The sequence below is a fragment of the Neopsephotus bourkii genome, unplaced genomic scaffold (genome assembly GCF_033783945.1).
Source record: "Neopsephotus bourkii isolate Nb327-2 ecotype Australia unplaced genomic scaffold, CSIRO-AGI_Nbou_v1 NB_887, whole genome shotgun sequence".
NCBI classification, from domain to species: Eukaryota; Metazoa; Chordata; class Aves; order Psittaciformes; family Psittacidae; genus Neopsephotus; species Neopsephotus bourkii.
In genome coordinates this window covers 815,241-837,346 of record NW_026901381.1, presented here as the reverse complement: position 1 = coordinate 837,346, position 22,106 = coordinate 815,241, and the positions used below count along the sequence as shown (strand labels likewise).

At 54.9% G+C, this 22,106-nt stretch overlaps 1 protein-coding gene across 3 annotated transcripts in view; it reads right to left on the bottom strand.

The window, feature by feature from the left end:
• The window catches only part of PLXNA1 (plexin A1), a 105,239-nt gene that overhangs the window by 50,777 nt on the left and 32,356 nt on the right, over window positions 1-22,106 (bottom strand). For all 3 annotated transcript variants that reach the window (XM_061357153.1, XM_061357156.1, XM_061357154.1), the window contains exons 4-8: window positions 9,115-9,255; window positions 6,692-6,792; window positions 6,429-6,552; window positions 4,252-4,405; window positions 3,566-3,665 (exon numbers count right to left, since the gene is read on the bottom strand). In XM_061357153.1, coding sequence (XP_061213137.1) covers window positions 3,566-3,665; window positions 4,252-4,405; window positions 6,429-6,552; window positions 6,692-6,792; window positions 9,115-9,255 — 620 coding nt within the window. The remainder of the gene's footprint in view (window positions 1-3,565; window positions 3,666-4,251; window positions 4,406-6,428; window positions 6,553-6,691; window positions 6,793-9,114; window positions 9,256-22,106) is intronic.

The following is a 22,106-nucleotide window of genomic DNA, read 5'->3' as shown; positions in this document are numbered from 1 at the left end:
ATTCTATGGAAACAGCATCTGCATACACACAGACAGCACAGCACACGCAACGCATCCCGCCTGGAAACCCCGACTGCTCTGCAGCCCTCCTCCTGCCAGGAGGATCCATCCTTAGCAAATACTCTGCTCCAGCATAGCCGGCATCTGGAGCAGCAGCTGTCAAGGGTGAGGGGCTGAGCTGCACTGCTCTGGGCTTTACATCTGTATCTCTGCCCCAGGGAAAGGGGGAGAACCTGAGGAGCAGGGGGAACAGACAGTCAGTGCCCCCAAAGCCCTACAACAGACCCAAACTGCCCTCCAGGGATGGGGATAAGCTGAACGGCAGAAAGCCCAGACCCAAACCCTGGAGAAGCATGGGCAGGAGATGAGCTCTTGCCTCTCTCCATCCCTGCCCATCTCAATCTTTCTGCCCTTCCTTTCACACCAGCCCTGTGCTTCTCCATCCCTGCTGGGTTTTGCCAAGAGCCTCTAACTCACAGGGTAAGGCTTGGACACAGAGACCTCATGCAGGGCAACCACCACCATCCTGCCTGGGGGATGCAGAGTCAGGACCCAGGGTTTAACCCCCTTCAGCTGCCTCCCCTCACCAAACACACCCCCAGGCTGGACCAGCCCTCCTCATCCACAGCAAACGTGACATAAACCAGGTTATCCCGAGCAGTCTGTGGGGCCATCCTATGGGATTTTCCACCTTCTCCAGAGCAGGCACACACAGGGATCTGTTACCACCTCGCAGCTCAGCTGTGCAAACTCAGACACACTCAACTGCTTGCAGCCATCTGTCCATGCCTCCGAAAGAACACATCTGTAAGCATCTGGAAACAAGCAGCATGGGGCCAGGGGGAGAAGCAACCATAGTGGGTATGGGCAGCCAGGAAGGCTGCAGAGAGGAGGCCAGTGACACAAGGGCTGCATCATCCCATGGATGCCAATGGTTGCCTTGGCCACCAGACCAGCTCTATTGCTCCCAGCCCCTGGGACATGCATGTAAATCCCATTTAATTAATGGAGGCTTACAAGGAAAGCCTGAACTGTGGTCAGGGCAACAGCAGAGTCACATCTCTCCAGCCAGGAGGAGTTAGAGCTTCTTGGCATGTCTACCCCTTGTTCCAGCACTCTGGAGCTGATAGGACCTGAGTGTCACAACCATCACTGCAGAAAGGACAAGCACAAGGCTGGCAGCCTGGAGACCCTGCCCAGAGAAGTATCCCAGTGATGCTGGTCTGTGATGGGGACATCCCCATGATGAGCACTATAAAGCCCTGCAGTAACAGAGTGGACAGCAATAGGGCTCTCGGCCTGGACCATCACAAGCCAAACACACAGGCAGCACAACCTCCTCTATACTCATCCTTCTCTTTAGGAGAAGGGATTAGACACAGCAAGAAGAGTTTTGCAAGGTAGTGAAAAACAAGAGAGCCCGGTTCCATCAGCCCCACAGCCTGCAGAAGAGCTTTGGCAGCGTGTTTTGCTGATGCCTTTCCATCAGATGGAAAGCATCTTTCAGCATCAGATGTCTGCTGAAAACAAGGGCCAGACTCCCCAGTGCACACAGTAGAGCTGAGTTGGCTTCCCTGGAGCTACTCTGGCTGACACCAGCAAAGAGCTCCTTAGAACCCTCCCAACTCACCCAAACACTTCATCCTCAGCTGAGACATGATTCAATGCTCAGGGCTCTGCCTCCCAACCTGAGCAAAGCCACCCGAATAGAGAAAGAAAACGTAACGCACAGTGATCAAAGCTCTCCACAGGAAAACATCAGCCTCGTGGAAAAGCAGTGTTCCCAATCCAGAATTCATCAGGCTAACGTATAGATTTTCCTGCACAAAATATGAAACCTGGATCTGAAAGGCTATTAACTCCAAAGAGATCCATTAAAGACGCCTGTCTGCAAATGGTATTTAGAAGTATTGCATCATCCAAGGTACTGTCATGCTTTCTGGCTCTGGCTCGACTGCAGGTCACCCAGTTAAAGCTGCCTCCAAACCCTAAAATTCTTGACATAAATGAAATAATAGTTCTGTTCACCAGCCTAGAACATAGACTTTTCTATCAGCTCCAACGCAAGCCCATAAATATTAATGCATCCATAATTAGCCTTTTTAAATAATGCATCCAAAATTAAACATCAACGCAGTAATAAATCAGTCAGGGCTCTTTGTTGTAGGTTTGTCTTGGTGGGGGGAGGATGTTGGGTTTTATTTCCCCTCCTGTGCCAGGCACATCAAATAAAACGTCAATTCCCTGACCACCTCTTCCCGCTGGACCCCTGCTCGGAAGGGATCTGATGCCATTGGTACTTGAAAGTCTTCTTCCTTTGATTCAGAGAACTAAAGTCACATCTGCGTTTGCATTCGCACAGTAATGACATGCAGCCAGCCCGCGCCAACGCTGAGCTCATGCTATTGCAACCACACCGTGCGACGGGAGACAAAGCTCAACCCGGGAGTCAAGGTGAGGGAGAAAGTCAAGTTGGCAAACTCTCTCCTCCCTCGCCACCACAGCATTCCCAGGAGCCACGATCCACTCCCATGCAAAGAAATCCCTGTGATGCACAAGGTTGGCTCATCCCCCTTGGAGCTCACCTGCTTTTCCCTAATCCAAGTGGAGCAGCAACTTGAAGCAGAGCACCCCCCCTCAGCCCATGCCAGGCTAGACACGCTGCAAAAAGCCATCCAAAAGAGATCACTCTGCATTTGCTTATCTATAATTACTGATCAGCTGGAGCACCACCATCCAGGGGAAGGCTCTGCCAGGGTAATGAAATCATTCGCATTCTTAAGCTCCAAATTCTTTGCCCAAACACACCCCAGCATCTCCTGCAACGTTCCCATCGTGGAGCCATCTCCCCGCGGCTCAGACACACCATCCACGGCTCCCCATGAGGAGCTCGCGGTTAGAGGCGTTAGGCACCCTGCTTAGACAGCACATCAATAATCCACACCTCCTCTGTTTTATCATCACCTGCACATCTCAAACTGCCTGAAATCCCATACGCAGAGAGGATTTCATGGCAGCCTGACAAGAAAGCAAATCCACAATTACTTCCAGTTAGGAAATTCTTGGGTAAACGCCCCAGGACATGCAGCATGTTCCATCCCATGTTGCTGTAACTTTCCAGCTTGCTCTCCAGCAAGCCTGGGAAGCAGGTACCACAGCAGGAAAACACAGGCTTCTCCTTTTGCATCGCCAAGTCATTCCTATTAACTGTTTCCAGGAATAACAAGGCGCTCGGCGTTTTTGGTCACATGGATTCCTGCACTCTGCAATGCAGTAAACTCGCCTCCTCTTCCAAAGCTTTGCCAAACCCAAAGCCCTGTGTTTAAGTGAGGTTCTGCCCTGATGCTACCCGTTCCCACACACCCAACCCAACTGCAGGTGTGCTGGTCACTGTCCCAGCTTACAAGGGTAAAGGAGGAGGCTTCTCACTGCAAACACCACTACACTCGACTGCCCTTTCCTCTTGCGACATCAGCACCCACAAAGCTGAGACAGAGCTCTCCAGTTCTCGCCCTGCCCCACCAGCTCCTTCCCAGAGCATCCTCACAAAGCCCAGGCCACTTACGACTGATGGACGCTGCAGTTGTAGAAGACAAAATCCACGGAGGCAAACTTCTTCCCTGTCTCCTTTGACTTCAGGTAGAGCTTCACCACCCGCTTGTCCCCTAGGAGAGACCCAGGCAGAAAAGGCATTAGAAAGGATACAGTGCTTGGTCCAGCATTCATTCAAACCAAGGCTTGAAATGGGCTGGAGAGAGCTGGGCATCACCACTCAGTTAACAAAATGCCCCAAATCTGGTAGGTAAGGATTGTTCACCCATCCCAACAGGCCAGCAGAGCCCAAGCACAACTGAGCTCCTGAGGGAATGGAGGCAGGTGCCTTGGGTTGTACTTAGGTATTGAAGGGAAGCTTAACAGTTCTGGAGTCAGCAGAATGTCCTAAAGCCCACAGTCACCTACAGCACATCTGCCCGGGAATGGACTATAGGTGGGAATGAGGCCAGGGTGCCCAGGAATGGTGCACAGACCACTACAGTGCCAGCAAGTAGCTCTGCCCGTGGCTTGGAGGAGACCAAGGACCAGTCCCCCATGAGCAGTGATCTCCTTCTTCTCCTACACCCCCAAGAACCCAACTCAGGTCCTCCCTGGGGATCACTGTCACAGGACCATCCTCCTGCACATCTGCCTATGGGGCACAAGTGGGACAAGGTTTGTCTGTCTCTTCCTTCCCACCCCGGGGCACAAACTCACCGCGGCCTCTGGTGATGGGGATGACGTCCTTGGCAGAGGGAGAGCTGCAGTAGATCTTCCCATCTTCAATGCGGCTCTCGGACTCAGTGAAGTCCTCAAAGGAGCAGTTGACTCCTGCTGAAAGGTCTGGGACATTCCAGGCCTGCAGGACCAGCTGGGGAGGAGAGACAAGAGCATCAACTTAGAAAACCAGCATAGAAGACTCCTCTGTGTGTCTGCTATGGGTAAATACAGCCAACAGAATGGGGTGCAATCCCTCATCTGCCACTCGCGCTTTGGCAAGTGAACCCCATCCATGGGCTTCCCCATTCAAGTAGGAGCTCGGATTTAAATGTGTTAAGAGATGGAATGACTCACAGCCTCCATCCTCTGCCCTTGCCATACCACAAACCATTATGTCTCACCTCTGTGCAGAGAGCAAGCACAGTGTCAGGACTAAAGAGTGTTTCACGGAAAGGCATCCACTCCGGCAGAGGCGAGGAGGGGAGGAATCCACCTCTTCCTTCACAAAGTCATTCCCAGGGTCAGCAGTTCTCACTTTACAAAACGCTTGCCTTATTTCTCATTTGAATTTTTCACAGCTTCCAGCCATTAGTTCTTGTTATGCCTTTCCTTGATAGATTAAAAAGCCCTTTAGTCCCTGATATTTGCTCCTTGTAAAGGCACTTATACTCTGTAATCAAGTCACCTCTTAATCTTCTTTTTGATAAGCTAAGCAGATTGAGCTCTGGAAGTCTCTCACTGCAAGGCATTTTCTCCAGCCTTCAACTCATTTACATCATGTTTACGGGAGGATTTCAGCCTCTCCCTTGAAAAGCTGGATTCCAGCCCCAGCACAGCATCCCTGTATGGACCACACTGGACCCCATGCAGCATCCTGCCACCAGACAAGGGGAAAACCACCCGAGAGGTGAACACAGCACTCAAATCCCAGCTTCACCCATGGAGCATCGGTAGCCCCACAGCGGGGGCTCAGCCCTGGTACCATGTCCCAGTACACTGGGTGGATGCCTGTCTTCTCCTGATTTAGACTTGGCAATGTCAATTCCCTGCCAAACCAGCCCCCTGCAAACTCAATGGCTCCGAAAGGAATCTCACCCCATAGCATCCCCATCAGCCCCAGCAGGTCCCATCACAGCCATCTCGCATTCATCTCCACATTAACAACACACATTAGCCCCTGAGAAGCACTTCCTAAACCGTTTCCATCCAGTGACAATTCCCCTCTGACGAGGACTTTTGGAGATCTGTCACGGAGCCAGTTTTTAATCCACTTAACACGTGCTTTATCAATATTGTATAATGCTAATTTTTAATCAGAACGTTGTGTTGTACCAAGCCAAATGCCTTGTACAAGCCTAAAGACATCACATCCCCTGCAGTCCTCCTCCTAATTCAAGTCATAATTCCATCAAAGAACAAGACATGGTTTGGTTGACATAAACCCAATTCAACTGGCATTAATTATGTCTCCATCCTTAAACCTTTATCACTTGCATCCTACACCTGCTTCCAAACCTGATGGCAAACTAAGCAGTCTCTGACCATTTGGTCCTTTCTGGACTCAGGCAAAACAAGGAGCACCTTTTCTCAACATCCACTTTATCACAAAGTCATTATTCCAAGTATCTGTAGGCCCCAGAACTCCTTGGCCAACTCTTTTCAGGAATGCTGAGTGCCAGATATCCAGACAAGGCCGTTTGCAAAACTTTATTGCTCGTAGATGCTGTCTCATGTTCTCTTCACAGTGCTAATGGCCTGGAAAACTACTTTGGGGAAGTCCATCATCTTTTTCTGTCTGCCCTGAAAGAGCAGTGAGTTGTGCATCAAAGTCTCATCCCAAAATACCCACTGCAGGCCAGACTCAGAGACAGGCTATTGAGCTAGACGGATGGCTGGCCTGCGAACAGCATCTCTGATGGTGGTGTTTGGCTTATGGGGAGATATTTATTGCTCTGTTACGTCTTTTCTGACTAATCATCAACTGGTTTATTGTCTCCATCAATAGGCCACCCCTCAGCAATGCCCTGCACTTTTGCTACCTTGCATTTGTCTCTCTTCCCCTTTCTCCTTAGTTGACATAAACTCCTCAGCTATTTCCAATTGCTGCCTCCCCTCCATCGCCTGCAGAGGGTCAGGAGCGGCTGCTGGGGCTCTGTGGAGCACAGGTGACTTACCGGGACCTCAGACATGGTGACGGAGATGTTCTTGGGCTGGACGGAGAGCTGGACGCACTGGCGCAGGTCGGAGGCGAAGCGCTGCGGCTCGTCTGCCCGCTCGCACCGGTCCTTGCGCGAGCATCTGGAAGGGATGGAAACCACCCCGGTGAGGAGAGACCCCGGGGCCCTGCATGGCCAAATTGCAGGGGGGATGTCCCCAAGGGGACAGACATGCATTGCCAGTGCTGGCCTGGCCCCAAGGACCGTCCTGTGGTACTTACATGTTGTGCAGGACGCACCAGCCGCAGTGGGGGTCCCGGGAGCCCAGACACAGCTCACAGCTCTCGTACTGCTCACAGCTCTCCACCGGCACCCGCGTCACCTGCAGGAAACCAGGACACCCAACTCACTTTAAGCTTCCTATTATTCATAGACTCATGGAATGGTTTGGGTTGGAAGGGATCTTAAAGCTCCTCCAGTGCCACGGGCAGGGTCCCCTTCCACTGGAGCAGCTTGCTCCAAGCCCCTGTGTCCAACCTGCCCTTGAACACTGCCAGGGATGGGGCAGCCACAGCTTCTCTGGGCACCTTGTGCCAGCGCCTCAGCACCCTCACAGGGAAGAGCTTCTGCCTAAGAGCTCAGCTCAGTCTCCCCTCGGGCAGGTTCAAGCCATTCCCCTTGGCCTGTCCCTACAGGCCCTTGTCCCAAGCCCCTCTCCAGGTTTCCTGCAGCCCCTTTAGGCACTGGAGCTGCTCTAAGGTCTCCCCTTCAGGAGCCTTCTCTTCTCCAGGCTGACCCAGCCCAGCTCTCTCAGCCTGGCTCCAGAGCAGAGCTGCTCCAGCCCTCGCAGCATCCCCATGGCCTCCTCTGCACTGGCTCCAACAGCTCCACATCCCTCTTGTGCTGTTGCCCCAGAGATGGATGCAGGACCCCAGGCTGAGCCCCCAGCGATCACCAGCTGCTCTGCCAGGCCTAGCAGCACATCTGCAGTCACACCTGCACCCCAGGGACGCTTCTACACCCCAAGCAAGCCCCTTCCACCAGTGCTGTATCATTGCATGGTTGCAGGAGCAGCCGGCACCCTGGCTCTGAAGGGGTTACCAGCCCTTTATTAATTGCTCCTCCAGATTTGATTAAAATCCCCTCATTCTCCAAGCCCTTCGAGCTCTGTTACAACTGTTCATTTAATTACTTTCCACCAGCACTCTGATAACACCAAGTGTAGTAGCGAGGAGAGCGGGTTTTATTAAGGAGAGGGGAGGAGAAGAGGGGGGCCAGGGAGGGGGTGCAGGAGCTGCCTGCTGTGCTCCTGCCTCAGTTTCCCCATTGCTCCAACAAGGCAGAACTCATTTCACTACAATTGGCAATCTTTGCTACTGAAGGCTAAGCCCAGGGTGCTTCCCTCCTCCCAGCCCCAACACAGGCTCAGAGTGATGCCTGCAGGGTAGGGATAAGGCTGGCCAATCTGCATCCTTTGGTTTGCATGTCAATGAGGGTACCTGCAGTTCCCATCTCTTTGTCTATACATTGCTTCAGGTGGTGGCAATGGGGGCAGCAGTGGGTCTCCCCCCAAGGCAGAGCCCACACAGGTATGTGCTGTGCTGGCCCTTGGTAGACATCCCCAGTCCAGGTCAGCATAAAAGACACCCCCCCCTCCCCATCATCCACATCTTCAACATCTCCCCTGCAGATGGGAGGCTTTGCTGAGCCAGGTCCAGGCCAGATACACAGCCAGGGACAGACACACAGCCCAGGGACAGACACACAGCCATGGACAGACACACAGCCCAGGGACAGACACACAGCCCAAACACAGCTTCTGCCCGCCCTGGAATGCTGCAGGTTTCCTGCAGCAGAGCAGAGAGCAGAGGCAGGCACTGGGAGGAGGGGGAAAGGGCTCTGCTGTCCCACAGGGCTGTCTAGACAAACACACAGCATCCTCCCCCCCGCGCAAGCCCCCGGGCTGGCAGCCAGGATCCTGTTATGCTCCAAGCTCCGTTGTGGTCCCACTCACACACACACCTCTGCAGGGCAGAGGACAGGAGATGCTGTGGGATACAGGCACCACACCACAGCCACCCTGCACCACCTCACCGGCTGCATCCCCACCAAGCCGGATCCGCCACTGTGGCATGAGCCTGCTTTAGTGCAGCCCATGGATGGATGAATGGCAGCAGCAAGCTCTTCCACAGACTGGGGATCACACAACCACTCACAAAGCCAACTACAACTTCCTATTGTGAGCCCAAACCACGCTGCCAGGGTGGCAGCACTGGATGGGGATCAGGTCTGTACCTCTGGCTGGTTTAGCATGAGCAGAGATAGGGACCAAGGTGTGCATGGGAACACCAACCCCATGTCCCCTCAGCCCCAAGGTGCAAAAGCAGCCACCTCAGAGGAGGAAAAGCCATTTGGAGCCAGGAGCTGCTGCTAACCTGCAAAAACCCTGTTTGGCCAGCCCCTCGCAGCAAGGAAGGGTCAGGACGCCAGCAGTCCCCAGGGACCATGGGCATTTCAAGCAGCTGCTGCTAACAAATAATGCCTTGGGCAGTGCTTTTGCTGAGACGAGCTGCATATGGTCCCCAGGCAACCTCATCCCAGGAAGCAAAGGGCAGACACCACCAGGGAGATGCCCAAAGGGCTTCCCATCACCAGGCTGGGGCTGCCAGGCAGGAGAGCAAAGGAGCTGTATCCCCTCCCTTACCTGCTTCTCGGTCATGGCATAGATGTGCTGGCGGTCGGGGCTCAGCACCAGGTCCCGAAGGATGGAGCTGCCCTCATGGGCCACAACGTTCTCGTACTGCAGCGCTTGGTGCTTCCTCTCGGCTGTCAGGTCCACCAGGATCTATGGGGAGAGTAAGGGAGCGTGAGTACATCCCACATGCACATGGGGAATGTGTCCTGTTAGAGATGCCACCCCTCCGTCCCACACCATGGCCACTGCATTATGGCAAAGTGGCACCAAATGGTCTGGTGCACCATGTTTAGGTGATGGCATTCACCTCTCCACAGAGGGAAGCCACATCCCTGGTCCTCACACTGCATCCCCTTAATATGCTGCCCCACTTCCCCACTGCTGCTCAGCCCCGAAGCCCCTCCAACTCGCAGCATGGCACAGACAAGCCCCCAGCTTGCAGCAGAGCAGCAAACCCACCCTGCCACAGTGGTACCAAAAGCAGTTTGCACATCACACCATGCCAAGCCTTCCCGGGCAGGATGCTGTGGCGCACACCGGGCTCACATCCCCCCCATCCATCAGAGGAAATGCTTGGACAAGTGACTGGGAAGTCAACAGGGTCTTAAGGAAGCTGGAGGTCAACAGAGGTTCAGAAAGTGCCTTTGTTCCCTGAGCAGGAACGTGGGGAAGGCTTTAATCCCCTTCCAGCTCACAATTACCTTAAAGCTCTTCCTAAGTGCACCAGTTTCTGGCTGTACCGGCAATAACCACATCAGGAAGCACCACAGGGACCCCCATCAAGGAGGGAATAAACTCCGCCATAACCTTATGACCACCTGCATGAGCCTGCTGATGCCATCACTTGTGATACTCCTCTATTCAGGCTGCCCTTAGCGTGGAGCAGCCTCAAGAGAGACAGTGCCAAGAAATGGCTGAGTGGGTCTCACCTGCTCCCATAGGATGCCAAGCACCCCCAAAATCCATCCCACAGCCCTGCCCTGATCATCACACCCTCTCCCATGGCCATCCCCAAGCCCCTCATGGCATCCTGGCCACCTCGTCCCCCTCCTGCAATAAATCCCTGCTGGCATTTACATAGCTCCCAATCAGGAGGACCGGGGGGCCGGGAAAGCAGGATCCCGGTGTGCAGCTGATTAGCATGGAAATGTATGCGGCTCACAAACAAACCGGGGCCGGTTTAATTAGAGCGGCGCCTTTGATTCAGCGCCAGCCTCCACCGGCCCCAGCCCCGGATTATTTTTAGGCAGTTTTACAAAACAAATGTATTTAATTAAGAAAAAGACCCCTGAGCAACGAGAGCGCGACACGGCCTGAGCAGCACCCAGCCAAGGGGTGCCCTGCTCCCTCTGACCAGCCTTGCATGGACAGGATCGCTCCCAGGAGCCCACGGCACAGCCAAAACCACCCTGGATGTCCAGGACTGAAGAGTCGTTGCCATGACCCAAACTGGTCCTGGTACATACCTGCTTTCTCTGCATCTCTTGCCAGACCCATAGGCAGATTCTGCTTCCCATCACCTACACATTGGGTACCACTGTGTGATGGGGAGGCAAGAGATATCAAAAGCCCATCCTAAATCACAAATCAAATCCCAGACTGGTTTGAGTTGGAAGGGACCTTAAAGCTCCTCCAGCTCCAATCCCTTCCACTGGAGCAGCTTGCTCCAAGCCCCTGTGTCCAACCTGGCCTTGAACACTGCCAGGGATGGGGCAGCCACAGCTTCTCTGGGCACCCTGTGCCAGCGCCTCAGCACCCTCACAGGGAAGAGCTTCTGCCTAAGAGCTCAGCTCAGTCTCTCCTCTGGCAGGTTCAAGCCATTCCCCTTGGCCTGTCCCTACAGGCCCTTGTCCCAAGCCCCTCTCCAGGTTTCCTGCAGCCCCTTTAGGCACTGGAGCTGCTCTAAGGTCTCCCCTTCAGGAGCCTTCTCTTCTCCAGGCTGACCCAGCCCAGCTCTCCCATCCTGGCTCCAGTGCAGAGCTGCTCCATCTCCGTGGCCTCCTCTGGACTCAGCCTGCCCTCTTTACTTGGGGGGTATCTTTCCACCCAGGTCCAGGACTACATTTGCTCCTAATCCCTACACCAGATGGGATCAAGACCTTCTGGTACAGGGCCACGTTCACCCCTGCCCTGCTGTACCGGTTGCTCAGTGGTACCCAGCATCACCCCAGAACCCTTCTTCCCTTGCAGGTCACTCCCCTCCTGCCCCTCAACACCTCCCCTATGAAATCCCATCGGAGCTGGGCTCCAGAGCAGGGTATCAGGAACATCCCCTCACTATTCACCGTGACAAACGCACCTTTCCAACCCTTTGACGGGCCGCAGTGGCGGCGCAGCAGAATCGATACCGCTTTCCCCTGGTTCTAAAATAGATCTATAGCTGGCTGTGGTGCTGGCACTCAGTTTTAACTAGCGGGGTAATTTCCCCATTACATTATTGCACTGCGCAGTGCTGGGAAAGAGAAAGAGACATTAAAAAACCCCAACAGACGCGAAGCGCTTCCAGTTAATTTAAGGCTCCAGGAAGAACCTAAATATACTCCTGGGTAAGCAAACAGGGCTGGAGCGCAGGCTGGCACACGTCAGGGTGTGCTGGTGGGGGGCACGGGGCCACCCCAGGCATGCCAGCGTGGAAATCCATCCCTTTAGCACCTCTCCTCCCGCTGAGGATGCTCTGGGGGTGGGTTTGGGATTCGGGAAGTGACATTTGGAAGCCCTGGCAACCGAGCTGTTCTCTGGTTGGCCAAAAGGTCAGCTTGTGGTAGGGAAACCCATCCTGCTGCTTCTCCCCAGTGTGAGGAGACCATCAGCAGATAGACCCAACATCACCCCATGCAGGCTGAGATAGGAACACAGCATCAAGGCCCTTCCAGCGGGATTAGCCCAATGGGAACCTACCCATCCCAGTTGGGATGCGCTGTTTGGACCATAATGTATCAAAGCAGTGCATGGGATACACAATGTGCCTCCCATCCTTTACAGACACCGGGGGGAACCACTTCCCCCCCTTGCCCTGAATCCATGGGGTAGCTGGGGCAGGGAAAGGGGGGAGAGGATGTGGTTTAATCAGAGCAGCCCCCCTCGGAATCACACTCCTTCCTGCCCACCCTCCGCCAGCCTTCCCACCCGGGGGAGAAGACATTTACCAGAAATAAATAACTAACCAGACCTATTAACCTTTCTCCTCATCCTGATGCTGATATAATTACCCAATACTAATAATTACTCACACTAATTTCTCGCTCAGGATTCCTGCCCTCGCTCGCGCTGCTTTGGGCTGGCTTCAGGCAGCGGCTCAGTGATGGTAAAGGGCTGGCACAAGCCCCGAGGGGAGACAGGATCCCAATGGAGACCAAAGGCAAGAAGGCAAAGGCTGCTCTGCCAGGCACCCATGTGCTCATCCTCCCATCCAAGCAATGAGCCCACCTCATGGGGCAAGCATCCAGCATCACTTCGGTGTGGGGAGGGAAGAGTTTAAGACCTGGTCCCTCTGAGGAGAATGGTGGAGGCAGGGCAAGGCCAAGAGATGCTCCTCACCATGGAGAACCCCAGCAAAGGAACAGTGAGGGAAAGGACATCATGCAATGCTTTAACCAGGGGCACCGGGTGTAATCAGTGAGCATGCACAGCACACCCAGCCTGGGTAGAGGCAAAGTCCTCCCCCAGAATGTCTAAAGAGGAATCCTGGGGATGGCATGGTCCTGGCTGGAGAAGGGAGCTGCCATCCCACACAGCAATGCAGTGGTGCAGGGTCATGGCCAGATGACAGCACCAGCCAGTCCTGCTGTGGCCTCAAGCCTGATGCTCCCTGCAAAGCTCAGCCCTCCTTTAACAAACCATGATGCTGGAGCACTCAGAAGCTTCTACAGGACCCAAACCCATCACAGAACTGCCCCGAGGAGCTGGGACCTGAAAGTCACAGGAAAGACAAGGAGAAGGGAAAACACTGGGACTGCAGAGACAACATCAAAGGAGAGAAGGCTCCTTCCATTGCAGCACACTTGCTCCCCATGGCAAGATACTCTCTGGGCTTGTCCAAGTGAGGAGGCATCTCCCCACTACCATACCCACTGCTCACAGAACCACCAAGGGGAAACCTCCCCATGTCCCATGGCCACCAGCAACAGGCACAAGGCAAAGAGAAGCATTTTCCCCTTGGGAAGACAGGCAATGAGAGGGACAAAGGCAGCAGCCATCACCCAGCGCTGGCAGCAGAGGACAGCAGCCAAGGACAGGGCTTTACAGCTCAGCGCGGTCCAGGGATGCCATGCGGAGAGGGAGAGAGGGAAGGCAGCTGCACGCATGCCATGGCTGTGTCTGCATTTAACACATGTGCTGGGTTATGGCATGGTCCGGGGGTGCTGGATGGGGCCACCGGCTCCCTGCAGGACCCACAACACATGCAGCAGGTCCCCAAGAGCCCCCATCTCACCACAGGGGGACACCCCCAAGAGTGGGCTCTCCCACCGCATCCCTGCATCCCCACACCTTCAGGCTCTCAAACCCCATCCCAGGTCCCAAGGTCCCCGGGCAGGAGAAGTGCTCAGCCAGGCTTTGTGCTCTTATCTCTCCAGGCTGTGATTAATTCGCAGCGGCTGGCAGCAGCTACAAGAGGAGGGCGCTTCTGCCCGCCTGCCACACTTCAAAGGCAGGGACTTATCTGCCTGGAACACACTCGCAGCCTTTTCACGGGGACCCTTTCCAGCTCCACGGGCAAGGCAAAAGAAAGGCTTATTTATGGGAGCGCATTTCAAAGCCTCCCCCCTTCCCTCTCAATGCTCGCCGGGGGAAGCAGAGTCCCCCTTGCTCCAGGGATGTCCATCAGGGACAGACTGAGCAGAGCAGGACAAGGGATGCTGGTCCCTGTCCCACCTTCACCTATGTCCTGGTCCCCTCCTGCTCCATCCCCTTGCTCCACTTTGACATGGGCAGAGCTCAGCACAAGAACCAAAACCTGCCCCTCCCCATGCCCCTGGTGCTCACAGCTCAGGACCATCACAGCCCCAGGCTCCTGCATCCGAGCCAGTGTGTGAGCATCCCCCCTCCATGGGAGCGGGGCGATGCTAACACCCAGCATTCCGCTTGGGTTTTTGGCCCTGTCAGGCAAAAGGGCACAGGACAAGCGAATAAAACCAGGAGTGAAGCAGATCCCAGCAGAGCTGACCCCAAGGGGCAGTCTCCTGCAGGCAATACAATACCCATACAGCCCAGTGGAGGTGACAGCCACTGGTTGGTGTCACACAGAACCCACCAACAAGCCTGTTATTGGACAGGGAGCATCCTGTATCCAGCCAAGAGTCTGGCCGGGGATAGGGACCCCCTTGGGATGCCAGCCATGACCTAGGCTCACCCGAAGCAGCAGGCGCAATGGGGATGGGGACATCAGCTGCCCCTCCACATGTCACCACAGCTGCTGCAGCCCCTCTCTGGTTTCCAAAGCAGGATGAGGGGTTTAAATGAGGTTCCAGGATCAGCTGCTCCGGGGGGGACACACACAGGTTGTGCTTCCCCCATACCAGGTGATGGTGAAATGTGGGGACGGAGCAGCTGTGGGGTCATGGCATCATCTGTCCTAGGGGCACGGGGTGATGAGGGCATTCAGAGAATCCCAGACTCGTTTGGGTTGAAGGGACCTTAACGCTCATCCAGCTCCAACCCCTGCTACAGGCAGGCACCCCTTCCACTGGAGCAGCTTGCTCCAAGCCCCTGTGTCCACCCTGGCCTTGAGCACTGCCAGGGATGGGGCAGCCACAGCTTCTCTGGGCACCCTGCTTTGCTTGGGCATGAATTAAACCACCACCAGAACCATTGCCGTGATTCAATCTGGGCTCACCATAGGATGCCGTGCCAGGGGCAGGACCCATACACCCATCCACAGGGGTACCGGTGGCAGGGCACAGGCATTTGGGGTTGTATCTCCAAGGTCTCACACCCAGCACTGGGGACAGGCGGCCCCACAGAAACATCCCAGCTATGCAGGACAGGCAGCAGCCGGCACCCGGCTGCCTTCCCTGCATCCTACCAGCTGCCTGCACTGGAATGCACCGGCCGGGCCAGGAGCACACACAGGCTCCCTATGGAATGGGCAGCTGCCGGCTGCTCCAAGCCAGCACACTGGGAATGGGGCAAGGTGAGCTGCCCAATGCCAGTCAGTGAGACCATTCGCTCTGTAAAGATCATAGAACCCCAGCCTGGTTTGGGTTGAAGGGACCTTAAAGCTCATCCAGCTCCAACCCCTGCCATGGGCAGGGACCCCTTCCACTGGAGCAGCTTGCTCCAAGCCCCTGTGTCCAACCTGGCCTTGAACACTGCCAGGGATGGGGCAGCCACAGCTTCTCTGGGCACCCTGTGCCAGCGCCTCAGCACCCTCACAGGGAAGAGCTTCTGCCTAAGAGCTCAGCTCAGTCTCCCCTCGGGCAGGTTCAAGCCGTTCCCCTTGTAATGGGGTAACACAATGAAGCAGGGCGAGGAACTCCAAGCACGCCACTGCTGGGAGCTGCATGGATGGGATGGGTGAAGCCCAGCTTCCCTCCCCAGCAAAGCCCCAGGGCCCATCCCCATCAATCCCAGCCCCATGGCTGCTCCAGCGGTCTCAAGCCATCGATTTCCCAGCTTTGCCCTTCACGTCTCTCCTGGCTCAGCACCCAGTTCACATCATCCAGTCACTCAGAAGCGAAACATCTCTATTATTATTGCAATCATTCCCCAATCTGCTTTGCTCAGGGCTGAGGCGGTCAGAGGGGGGCTCCCACAAGTAAATCAATGGGCAGCCTCTGCTCTGGGGCTGCCAGGAGGAGCTGGCAGCTCTGAGCAGCACAGGGAAGGGCAGGCAGAGGACAGGGGACCCCAGGGACCCCTCCATGCGATGCCATGGCTCGGCAGGGTGGCAGCCCTCACTCCTTGCTGACCTTCAGCCAAGCAATGGTGATGGAAAATAACCTGTGCATGGAGCATGCACGCAGACACCGACCCCACAGTCCCTGGGTGTGATCCACGAGGTTTGTCCCTGATATAAAGAGCCAAGAGGAGCTTCAGGGTGTCCCCAGGAGCATCAGTTCCCTGGGGAGGGAGTGATGGAGCATCCCAAATCCACCCCTCCAGCAGCACAGTGCCAGCACCAGCATGGATGCACAGAGAAACCCCAGCACCTCACCACAGACACATCCCTCTGGAGGGAGGGGAACGCAGGCAGGTACCAGGTCCTGCTGCTTCTCAAGCCATGGGAAGGGAAGAAGGAGCTGTGGAGGCAGGAGATGGATGGGGAAGGAATTTTAGCCCTGCAAAACTGGAAGGTAAAGGCAGAAAAAGCACGGAGCAAAACGGGATGGAGACCTTCTCCCTGCTGCAGAGGAAAGCCCTGGGTGACAGCAGGGAAGGGCAGAGCACACACAGAAACACAGGGTTATTTTCCCCTGTTTATTAATTGCTGAAGGCATCCCAAGCATCCCAGCAGGCTCCTGGGCATGCTGAACCCATGGCAGTGTCACCCTCCCATGGGACTCAGCCTGGGGCAAGTTAACACCTAACCCATCCCAGAGAAGGCCCTGGGAAGAAAGCTCTCACCTGAAGGGTTCAGTACAGAGTCTTCCAGACAAAATCACTGCCAAAGAGATCCCATCCTTCTGTCCCACGGGAATCAGCCCGAACCCTTGGCCACCAGTGCCACCAGTACCACATGCAGCCTGACCAAGATAACCCCAACATGAATGCCAAGGGCTTGGCCCATCACCTTCACCCTCCTGGCCACTTGGGACACGGAGCAATGAGCAGCAAAGGGGCTCAAAGCCCTGCTGCCTACCAGCAGCCATGGGGATGCTCCTCCTTCCAGGATCCATCAGGGAAGCCCAAAGGCAGGAGGAGGCAGTGGGGATTCACCAGGAGCACAGCGGGGAGGCAGGATGAGTTCATGGGGCCGCTGCACAGCTGGAGATCAGCTGGATCCATCCTCCCCCTAAGAGAAGCAGCAAGAGAGGAGCTGCCTGAGGACATCCAGGGGCCGTCAGTCCTGCAAACAGCAGCAGGCAAAGCACGCTTAGGGGATGCTGCAGACCCGAAGGGGACATCTGCTTTAGGACCCTCTCCCACCCAGCACCTATGCACAGATTCAGCACCAGCCAAACCCCCGTCTCAGCAGAGCTGCCTGTGCAGGGCACCATGGCTTTGGGCAGGGATTTATCCATCCATCAGGCTCTAAACCCTTCTGCAACCCCATCTCAGCAGGTCCCCATCCAGGCAGCCCCAGCCGTGCAGCAATGCACTGCAGCAATGCACTACATCCACTGCCCATTCCCCTCCACCTGCATTCAGCTTCATGTGTTTAACACCAGCTTTGATCCCTTCCTACCCACCCGGGCTCTTGCTCCAGGCTGTCCTGGTGCTTTATCTGCATGGACAAATCACACCAGACTGGCCAGACGCTGATAAGCCATAAATGATCAGGGTCTAAATATCACAGACAACGTTAACTATTAACACCCAGCATGGGCAGCAGGCCTGGACATGCAGGATCACTGACAAACTCAATGACTAAATCACACACAGCAGGATGTACTCTATGGGAACACAACCCACAGCATCAGGAGGAGGCACGGAGTTACAGCCGCACTTCAGTCCTTTCTCCTTACATCAACATCTCCACTATTAACACGCCACAATCACAACTCCAGGCTCTGCCTCTCCTCCAGTCCCCGCTCCAAACTCAAGCACCTCCAGGATTACAGAATAAACCTTCCCCCATTCCGTGCCCGGTGATAACAGCCACCTAAGCCTGGCTCTGGGCTGAGGACAGCAAAGAGTGCCTGCAAGTGTTTGCCTTCAAACACACCCAGACCCTCTTGCTCGCTCCACCTCAAGCTCTTGACGTGTTTGCTAAATTCCCTGCTTTCGGTTGCATTCTAAGGCTTCATTCCCACACTCTTAACTCCATCCCTCCTACAGCATCCCCAGCCCAAGAGCCGCATCCCTGGCCACGCTACACCCTTCTCTGAAAAGCCAAGGGAAAGCTATGGGCCCACAGCTCCCTATCACAGAGCACATGGAGCAATGAAAAGCCCTTCTCTGCAGTGGGCTCTGCTCAAAACCAGGATGAAAATCAGGCTCTTCGGTGCGTGGATAGGAGCAATTGGGAAAGAGACTGAGAAGATTTAAATAAAGAGATTGCTTTCCCCAAGGATGCTGCTTGAGATTATTTAAGAGCTCAGGTTTTACACAGCTTGGATTTCCTTTGGCACAGACACAGAACTCCCTGCCCTGCTTCTCCAGCCTGCAATCCCTGCTTCAGGCTGTCGGGGAGGGTCCAATGCGGAGCCCACCAGTGACAACAGGAGGTAAATTGGGATGCAGCGGGCTGGAGCCCACCGTGAGTTTTCCCAGTGTGACAGCACTTGGCCACAACCCTGACTCTTACAGCCCAATGCAATGGGAAACAAAGAGCACAGGTACCTTAATACATGACTCCTGGGGAGCAGGGCTGCCACTCTTGCCAAGGCCAGACCAAGCACACACCACATCCAAAACCAAGTTCTCAAAAGGTCTTCGAGGAACAACTACCACCCTCCCCATCATTCCCACCACTACCAGTGGACCTCAGTGCTGCCACCCTCCATGACTTGCCCCCGTGGCCAAGGAGCATCCAGTTAGAGATGGGTAAGCACCAAGCACATCTGGACCTCACCAGCCTGATCCTGGAGATGGGGATAGTCAGATAACCCCCAGATAACAGCTTCAACCCGGGCAGGCACCCATCGCACGCTTGAATACGTGTAGAGGGAGGCCAAGGGGTGGGAAATGATGTTAATTAAAGTTTTAATTACTGTAACCAAACGAGTACTATAATTACTTTATTCTCACGGAGACTTCAAACTGATTAAGGACCACGTGCTCAATCTTCGGGTTGATGTGGGTTTTAATTAAACGTGCCATCAAAGATGGTGAGAGGGGTGGGCAGGACCATGGCTCAGCCCTGCCTGCACCCCCCAGAGACCCGCTGATGAGGAGGGGGGCAGAGACACGTGGGTCAACAGCATCAACCAGTGGAAAAGGCCAAAGATAGCTGCTTGGGGGAGACTGAAGCCAATGGGATGCACACAGGCACGCAGGCAAAGGACAAGCTCCTCTCTTATCCATCATCCCTGAGCTCCACATCCCTCCAAAAACATCTCCCTGCACAAACAGCTCCAAAACAACCCCGCACGGGGCTGGGAAATATTAATGACCTGGAGCTGGCAGGTGGAGGGAATGATTAAAAAACAATTGGGCAAAGGTATCCTTTTCAAATAATAACAGCGCTAAAAGACAAAGCTGGAGAAATTAAATTCCCAGTCCCCTACCTCAAATAAATAGTATCAGAATTTGAAATGAGACATAATTACCCCGGCAAGGTTAAAGCCGCTAATGCACACGGAATGCGGAATCACCATCCATCATAATCACATCTCATATCTCAGCCATTACTTATAATTAGGAGGCATGGTTTAAAAAACACATAAAGACGCCCATGCAATGCAGTAATTCTTCTGTTATTACTCCTGGAGGGGCAATCCTGCGCCAATGTGTGGAGCCCAGGACCAGGCAAAAGTAATTCCCCCCTAAAGGCAGTCCCAAAACGCTCCTGGGATGGGAAAACCCATCCTGGCCCAACCGCGAGCACAAGCAGTGATTGGCAGCAGTAGGGGACAGCCTGGCTGCATTGGGTCCCTCCAAACCCAAGTAGGCTCTCAAGCCATCCAGACAGTCCTTCTCCATTAAATGTACTGAATTTATACCCTTTCACCCCAAACACCAGTGCAGGAGGAGTGGAGCTGAGCAGACACTAGAGCCCCAACCGGCTCAGCCAGGCAATGATGTGCGGTACCCAGGGTCAAAAGCTCCCCAGCGCTGCTGGAGCTGCCCTTCCCCTGCAGCACAGGCTGTGCTGTGTCCTGTGCCCAGTGAAATATTAACAGGCTCCCGGCAAAGGAGGAGGAAATTACACTTAATGTATTCCGGGGAAGTCCGGGATGGCAGCGCCTACGTGGCACAGCCGGCTCCAGAGGGCCCTACCTCCCAATCCCTTCTCCTCCCATCCATGAGGAGCAGTGAGCCCACATCACTGCAGGGATGTGCAGGAGCTCCATTGAACATCCATGAGCTGAACCCAGAGCAAAGCCCTTGCACAGGAAAGCTCAAACACTGGGATGTGGTGGGGTACGCAGCTGGTTCACATCCCTAGAGCTGTGGGAGAGGTGATTTTGCACCCTTTGGTGGCAAATCTAATACCTAAAGGGAGCCTGCAGGAAACCTGGAGAGGGGCTTGGGACAAAGGCCTGTAGGGACAGGCCAAGGGGAATGGCTTGAACCTGCCAGAGGGGAGACTGAGATGAGCTCTTAGGCAGAAGCTCTTCCCTGTGAGGGTGCTGAGGCGCTGGCACAGGGTGCCCAGAGAAGCTGTGGCTGCCCCATCCCTGGCAGTGCTCAAGGCCAGGTTGGACACAGGGGCTTGGAGCAAGCTGCTCTAGTGGAAGGGGTCCCTGCCTGTGGCAGGGGTTGGAGCTGGAGGAGCTTTAAGGTCCCTTCCAAACAAAACCATTCCATGATTCTATGAAATCAGAGAACAGCTTTGGAGAGGTCAGCGAGAGCATCCTCAAAACACACAGCCACAATGGTGGAGGCTACAGCAAAACCCAGGGATGAGACCACGGAAAGGACATTCACATACGTGTAAATCTGAGCCATGCTGCTTTCCGATATGGAAAAGCAAGCTGGGATAAGGGCAGGGATCAGCCGAGGCACAAGTCTCCAGCAGAAGGAGCTCAGCCCCACCAATGCCTGCAAGCAGCCCAAGGGGAAGAGCCGAGGCCGGCTTGTCCCGCCAGCCCCATGACTCTTACTCATAAGCAGAGCTGCGCTTCCTCAGAAGCCTCATTAAGCTGTAAAGCAGGAGAAAAGAACAAGGAAATAAAAGAGAAAAAGCGAGCTCGCAGACGCACATACGAACACACATCCTCCAGAACCTGGGAAACACCTTCCTCATGGAGATAACCGCAAACACGGCTGAGTTTCCAGTCAGGATCCCCTCACTGATGTGCTGTGCTCCTGCAGCACAACATAACGTGCACAGGGAGTAGCTGGCAGGGGGCACATCCACCACGCTGCTATCATAGGATGGGGGGAAATGAGCCTTTTTGGGGTGCAGGCACCATGCCCATCTGGCTGTCAGCTCTCACGTGCAAGCTGTCTTCTTGCATGGTGGGTACCAGCCTACGTGCCCCATCACGAATTGTTGCTCTGACCTCTAGGGCTGCATGGAGGGGATGTGCAGCATCTCTTGGGCTTGCACTGAGCATTTTCCAGCTCCTCTATTTCAGACAGACAGCACAATGCCCAACATGCCAAGGATCCCACCAGCCTTGCAGGATTGGGTACAGGGAGGATGACATTGGGATGATAAAGAGGGGATGCTCCCCATGGGGCTATGGAAGAGGAATACTGCAAACCCAAATGTGACCGGATCATCCTCCCACAGCATTCCCAGCCCCTGAAAACGCCATCAGCACCTCACCATGCACTGGCTGCCACCCTTCAGGCATCCCAACCCCGACAGCACACGGCAAAAGGACTTTTAACATCAGTGGCAGGGAGTTTACCGCAACCAAAAGGAGCGGAGAGGGTTAGGGTTAGGGTCAGGGTTAGGGTTAGGGTTAGGGAGCAGGCTCAGGCAGAGGATCGCTGCTTTCCAAGTGCTGAGAACTCATCCCCTTTTCCCCCTTCCCACCCCACTGAGAACTCGACGCAACCTCCTTGTGCTCTGCAGCCAAAATTGGCAGCTCTGAAACTAATTGACTGCGATCTGACACAGCCCCACGTTGGGCTGCGCTGGCCCCCGGCCCGCTTGGCTCCTCACCGCTCCCCAGGCACTGCTCAAGCAGCCTCCAAAACTTCATCACACATCGGAGGCTGCCAACGTGACCCGCTCCCTGCCAAAACCAGCCCTGCCTCCCCAACCACGCTCCTCCTGCGTCTTC